At 52.4% G+C, this 6,744-nt stretch overlaps 2 protein-coding genes across 2 annotated transcripts; one reads left to right on the top strand and one right to left on the bottom strand.

The window, feature by feature from the left end:
• Positions 1-407: 407 nt before the first annotated feature.
• Positions 408-989, top strand: PV07_12693 (uncharacterized protein; the record flags this gene model as incomplete). Its single annotated transcript, XM_016400243.1, has 1 exon — positions 408-989. A coding segment is annotated over one exon (582 nt), but the record flags the coding sequence as incomplete, so codon positions are not given.
• Positions 990-2,869: 1,880 nt separating this feature from the next.
• Positions 2,870-4,774, bottom strand: PV07_12692 (uncharacterized protein). The gene is made up of 3 exons (XM_016400242.1): positions 4,327-4,774; positions 4,074-4,270; positions 2,870-4,020 (listed from the first exon to the last, which is right to left on the bottom strand). Exon 3 carries the CDS (start codon positions 3,809-3,811, stop codon positions 3,335-3,337), a length of 477 nt encoding a protein of 158 aa, XP_016242111.1. The 5' UTR covers positions 3,812-4,020; positions 4,074-4,270; positions 4,327-4,774; the 3' UTR covers positions 2,870-3,334.
• Between the last annotated feature and the right edge of the window lie 1,970 nt (positions 4,775-6,744).

Genomic DNA, 6,744 nt, shown 5'->3' with positions numbered 1-6,744 from the left:
CATAACACCGGAGCTGAGCAGATTACTCTTTTGATACCCGTCTAGTCGCGGCCAAATCCACACCCGGCCGCCTACCGTTATTCCCCTAAGCTGCCAAACGCTTCAGATAAACGGACTTCCACCTAACAACTATACGGCTGCCACTCGTGCCCCGAATAGGAATCACACTCATATCCAAGCCCCATCGAACACCTCCGTAGGTCGCTCTCCTACCCCTTTTTCCATTCTCAAGTCACCTCGACCTTACTCCATGAGATGGAGAGAGACAAGAGCACCCGCAAAGTCGGCTTTGCGACCGAGGTGATCTCCTGTCGGGAGCCACGCAACGACGAGCTCTCCGTCATGGAGCATTTCGCCAGACACTCGGCCCACTGTCAATACTGTCGCGACCCCTACACCGCCTACAGAGAGGACAGACTCTTATGCAGAAAGGGCCTGTCGTATGCAAAGGATGTCGCTACCTATCTTATGCCAAAGGCGGAAAGCCCTTTTCCCTCATCGATAAAACCAATGACCAACGGGTTCAAGTCCGTGTTCCCGCCGACTGTGAGGTCATCAACCTTCTCATCAAGGCCTTTGACAAGGGGATGAAGCTGGACTCGGCGAGGGTTGTCGTCGTCGAGAACACGAGGAGACACGACGCTGTCGAGAAGTCTTTTCCTCCTTCCTCGCCCTCGAGACGGAGAGAGAACCCCGCTGAAGAGCGACCGCGGGAAAGACGGTATGTCCGCGACGACTACGATGTGGTTGAGATCATCCCTCACTCCAGCTGGAGGGACAGACGGGAAAGGACCGTCTACCATGATGACCGCGGCGTTGGCCCAACTCGGTATGAGCACCGAGAGAGGCCCCGGTCGGTCGTCTACACTGGAGGGAAGGGCAGCTTGTATGTCCGAGATGAAGAGGAGAGGAGACGGCGGGAACGGTATGAGCGACAACCTGTTGTTATCGTCGCTGCGCATGGCCAGTGGTATGCCGCTAGGCGGTGAAGGACTCGGGGGTGGACTGTATAAATGTCGAGGCTTCAGGAGAGGAGATGGGTCGCTTTGCCCAGTACGCCCTGAAATAGACAAAACGACTCCACTTATGGGGATTGTAATCACTTCCCACTTTGCGCAGCTAATGCCCTCCCAAAATCCCTATGTTTTTCCTTCGCCCGCTCTTTGTCTCTTTTCATAAAGGCACACGCATGGCTACGAAAGTGGTCTTTGTCAGTAGCGTGATAGGCTCAGATGTGGCAGTCGAGGCGTGAGCGTTCAGTATATCATTATTGCCAAAGGTGAAGCCGTCGAACTTCTTACCTCGGTTTTCATCCGCACTTCCGGCTTTCACCCTCTTCTTAGGGTTCCGTAAGGTCGACGTCAATTTCCCGGCTCTGGCTCTGGATCTCTTCCAGTGGATAGTTGGCTGTGTCCTGTAGAAAGTCGGGTCGAAGTAGACTCCCGCTCGTGAGGCGGACAGCTATGTAGACGACGTCCTCCGGTTCAGCCCTCAAGGAACGGAGATTTTCGTGGAAATCCCGGGGAGCAGTTGGCTCTCCCTCTGTTTACCGTTGGCGTACGTCAACATGGGATGATTGCTTGACGGGTTTTGACCCCGAAAGATGTCCTCTCGAGGGGGAGTTGCCATCACGCGGGATAGAGTCCCCGAGGGCTCCTAGTCCTCATAAGCACATCCATTCGCCTGTCTGCTAGAGCTCAGGATATGTATTTAATAATTAGTGGACCCATCAAACAACAACGGCGGTTATCCACAAGATGACGCTTGCGGGACCTCTGGTGTTGTAACCATAATACTTTGGAGTTCATATATCGGGGCTCATCACCGTTCATGGCCCCGCTTTTCACCCGACCTTCCGAAACGGCGGACGCAAAATAAGTCGCCATCCGTTACTGTACGGCATCTCCCCAGGATTGACGTCTCTTCTGCGATCGAACCGGAGCGGTCTCCTTTGTCCCGTCTCTCGACGGACTTCATGAGCGTCGTCCAGCCACACATAAAATCCCCGGTCTAATCGGCCTTGGTGGGATTCGCGGCAGTGTGCCTGCAACAGGCTTACCCACGGGGCCCGGGAAGGGGGATGTCGCTCGCCCCCGTTAGACGAAAATGCAACACCCTTGATGGCGTGAGGGAATCTAACGTGCTTTCTCCCCGAACCTTGTTCCTTGATCCCGCGCGTTGCCTCGAGCTGAAGGCTAGAGGCTACCCATTGCGAGCTAGACGTCTCTAGCCAATGTCTCTGTGCCAAAAAATGGGACAGTCACGACGTTTGCATCCGCCGAGGTGGGTCCGTGTATGCCTGTGCGATCCAGGGGCAAGGAGCCCTCTCGGATATCCCATGCGACGCGGCCTGATCACCCATCGGTCGAGAAACCCCTCGAAGTGTGAGACCCCAAGAACCCTTACCCAGGATCAACCACGGTCCAGGGGTGTGACCATTGATGGCTTGAATTCTCGTCAGTGAAACAGCCAGGCACACCATGGCCGCTGTTCTGCTGCCGACACCCAGCGTGAGATCACGTCAGACCTCCGCGTCAGACCGGGCACCTACCTCAGAGCATAATAACAAATACATATCACTTCTCTTCAACACCCACGACAACACCGGGTCGGTAGGATAGAGGATTTGAATTCTTGGAGGAGGCTTCTTACCTCTCGGTTCGAGCACGACACGGCTTTCTTCCTCAGGGTCGCGACGATAGGGACTACTATGCTGGATTTGGCATGTTGACTGTATTTCCCGGGGGACCCAAGCCAGGGAGGGCAGGCAACCGCCAGGCAGCATTGGTGGGTAATGCAGGTGCTTTTCCCTTTGTTGCATAGTAGGGATCGAGAAGCTTCCGGTCGTGTGCGTTAGTTGTAGGCCAACCGAGGCGTATAGTGCCCACTATCGGAAGAGCACTTGCAGAATGAGTCACTTGGAGAGAGGCAAATCGGTGATAGCGTTACATCACTGCAGACTTCGTGGGGACATAAATACCTGCTAGAATCCCGACGCAGTCCTGGTTGCCACCAAGACTACTGCGTCTCTTCTCCTTCTCCTTCTCCTTCTTGGCCAGTGCGTCAAGAGTCTTTTCTTCGAGATGTCATCTTCAAGCCAGGTCGAACATCAATTGTCGGCGAGTCGCGAAGGTGGATTTCCTGATCAAGGGCTATGCTCGTTTGACGATATTCAATCGCCCCTGTAAGAGTCATGATGCCCTCCCCGAAGTTTGGAGATATCGTTAAGCTCTCCTAGGTCCGCCCTTCTGAAATCATCGCCAGGGTCAATTTTGGCGGCAGATTCACCCAATATGCAAATCCCACCAAAGCCAAGCCAGTTCACGTTTGACCATCAACCACAGTCATGCGATACCGAGGAGCAGGCCGAGCAAGAAAACAAGGAAAATCGAACTCCGGATGTAGGAGCGACGCGTGGCCCCAAGGGGAACCCTGACCAAAGTGGCCGTGCGCCGTTCGAAGATATCACCTCTCGAACTAAGTCAAAGAGCGCCGGGCGAGGGGCAAAGATAAAGACTGTAATAGGATTGGGAGACAAGGTCTCGTACTTCCATTCGAGCGCCATACGGGTGCAGGGTGGACGGTTGGTTGTCAAGATGGACCTGCGATACACTGTGGCGGTTGGGGCGGAGTAAGGGCCATCAATAAAACTGGAAACTGCGTGCCGGGGTGGCTCTGAAATATGGTGACTCTCCCTGACTGAGCAATCCGTCCCCGGTGTCGAGCATTTTCGTACTCTCGACGACCAAGATGGTGGGCAGAATGAATGAAATAAGATCGTCCTTTTGTGGCGGAGCTGTCCGTGAGGCATTCGTATTGCTCGTCCATCGATTCAGGAACTGTACTGATTGGGTGGACTGCACATCGACAAGTCCCTCATTTAGAGGTCGAATCCGCGAAGTTTCGGGAATTATTGATGTTTCATCCAACCATCTTCTTAAAGGGTCTCCCCCCGGCTCACACGACTATTGTCAGTTGGACCGACGGCGAGTTCAAGATAGAAAGAATAGGATTAAGTCACTATTGTACCAGAGTCAGTCACGGCTTCATCTCAGCTTGAATATCTAGCCTACCCCCTCCACGACACCAATACTTGGTAGTTGTGGGCTTTTTCTCAGTCCCGACCTTCAACTACAACCTTCTCCTTTCCCGGCGTTCGATTGGTAAGCCGCTCGCATACCAGGGAAGCCAATCGCGGAGGTAATTGCAGAGTGCAAATTTGTTGATACATTGGGTGCATTATCGCCGATGACGCAAAAGAATCAAACCTCTACTTCCCCAGCGTTAGTTCGACGTTATTGTCCAGATGAAGAGGAGGATTTTCACCGTAGCCGTTGTCTCGTTCATATCGCCAATCTCGCGGCCCCTGGCTTTCATCGATGGGCAAGGATAACCCGGCGTTTGTGAACGCCGCAGAATATGCGCGTGAGTGACTGTTGCGCATGAGACAGATCTCGTTCCACCAACGTTCCAGGCATTGCCTGAAATCGATTAGTGCCAGGAGGCCCTACTGCATGGCAGGACCCAGGAGAGGTCTTCCTGTTCCCTAGCATTTTGTATATAGACGATCAGACCTGGCCCGAGGAGAGGCACGGGCAGACAGACGAATGCATAGCCTTGCTCAGATCCTGCTTAGTCAACAGTGACCAAAGGGCGGACGCCCGCGACCAGGTTTGGTGGCGGTCCAGGGGCTTCATTGAGCAAGGTTTGCGGCGCCGCTTAAGTTCGTCTGAGCCGTATCTTTTCCGCCGACGGGACGATTTCTTGCAGTGATGGAGATGGGATTTAATTGAAATGTGTCCGCGAGGCGAGCTCTTCAGTTCTTCGCAATTAAACTTTCCGGCCCAACTGCCTAAACTGGAAGCCGTCGGCGGCTGGGCTCCCAGAATCCGGCGATGGACCGCGTCGGTGCGCAACCAATCATGAAGGCGATTCACGTCATTCTCGAACACCACATTAGGCCCAAAGGAGTAGGCGGCGGCGGCTGCTCTCACGTCGTGGGTGGTCTGGGAGGCCCTTCCTGTGCCAGACGTGCTCCCCTTCAACCGAGAGAACTTCGCGAATGCTCACGACCTTCCTCCTCGACGCATACAAGGTCAGAAGCAGCTGGGCGAAGACGCAACCTAGGGCACTAAGCAAGGATTGACAAACCGCTGCGTATTTGCTCCCAAAATGCCGGGGATCGGAATTATGAAATCCATACCTACACCGCCCTCCTCAATCTTTGTCTTTGCTTACAGCATTTCAAGGCACTCTGGACACATGAGGCTGCCAACCAAGGGGAACCGTGGAAATTGGAAGCCAACGTTTTGCAGAGATAGAGCGGGAATCGTTCCAGATGCCCCACCGTCCTCTCTGACCGCATTCATCGCTCATACCGAATCCCGTAAAGCTCTAGCGATTGAGGAGAAACTTTGTTGCTATACCAACGGTATCGACCAACTTTTCTCGCAGACTGGCGCAGTGTAAACTCGTTCTAACGATTGCCTGCGTGCATGTTAGGCAATTCGACCCCTGCACATCATTCTGGACTTTCCCAACGGCGCAGATGATTGCTGATTTTAACCTCCTTGAGCCGATATTTTACCGGTTGGATCTTCCCGCTCTGAACTACCATGTCCGACGGTAGTGACCTAGATAGCGCAGGGACACTAGGTTTACAACCATCGACTCCTTCGTAATGTGGCTTAACATAACGTTTAGCGTACGACTGAGACGGTGGATCATTTGTGATCTGACGTGGGAAGTGAGGTAGATGATGCGCTTCGGGGCTAGCTATGCGCCTCTCTTGGGAGAGTATGTATTGAGTGCCGGCGTGGTGTTTTTGTTCAGCCACAGAATCCACCTATGATGTTTTGAGGTGGACCAACGACGTCGCAAATTGCCCCGTTGTCACCTCCTAATGGAAGAGAGACGTAGCCATCAATGCCGGCGAATTGGCAAAATCCAGATCCTGGGTTAACACAAATCTCGTTGATGGCGATATCGTCACATTCACCGAATGCGTTGGCGGGAGAGTCGTAACACTCGATATTCCCAAAGTTATGCCAAGCCCCGTCCGTGGGCAGGTCCATGAGAAAAGTCTGACTTTCTCCGTACATTAAAACAGAAAAACTCCAGTTAGCTGGGAGAGTTACGTCACCCATGGCAGATCTGACCACAGGCGACCTCGAATCAAGGGATTTCCGAGCGAGTGGACTGGCTGAAACTATGGCGAAAGATGAGACGAGGTAGCAACAAAGAAAGCCAGCGACGCCCATCTTTTTGAGATTGTATTAATCGACTTCTTGGATTGGCGGAGGAGGAGACACTTGGGACGCTGATAATTTAGAGTGGCATTTTACTCAGGTAGATTTTCCTCCCCTTTATGTGTATAAATTAGATAGGTTAAATCTTTCCTCTAGTGCTCCATACAGTACCATAAAGCCGGCGCGCTGGAAGACTTAACTTGTAGCAAAATTTATCGACCAATTCTGATACATACTTAGCTTAAGGACATACATTATAAAGTTCGTCTCCGAGTTCTCTTAAGGCTCTCCCACATTTGACCGTGTTGGGGATCGTTTCTTGTTTCTCTCTTTCACATCAAACGAGAGACCAGGCCCACATCCTCATTGGCTGGAAAACCGAGATGTTCTGGATTTGTGATTAGGAAAGACAAAAATCTTAAATAATAATATTTTTTTTTGGAAATCGAAAAGCGCACAAACGCACGCAACCACAAAAAATTACTGGAAAAAAAAA

The sequence above is a fragment of the Cladophialophora immunda genome (genome assembly GCF_000835495.1).
Source record: "Cladophialophora immunda strain CBS 83496 unplaced genomic scaffold supercont1.66, whole genome shotgun sequence".
NCBI classification, from domain to species: Eukaryota; Fungi; Ascomycota; class Eurotiomycetes; order Chaetothyriales; family Herpotrichiellaceae; genus Cladophialophora; species Cladophialophora immunda.
This window is presented reverse-complemented; position numbering and strand designations above follow the sequence as displayed.

Excerpts from the sequence above, each read along its gene's own strand:
- PV07_12692 (XM_016400242.1), bottom strand. The coding sequence starts at position 3,811 with ATGCCTCACGGACAGCTCCGCCACAAAAGGACGATCTTATTTCATTCA.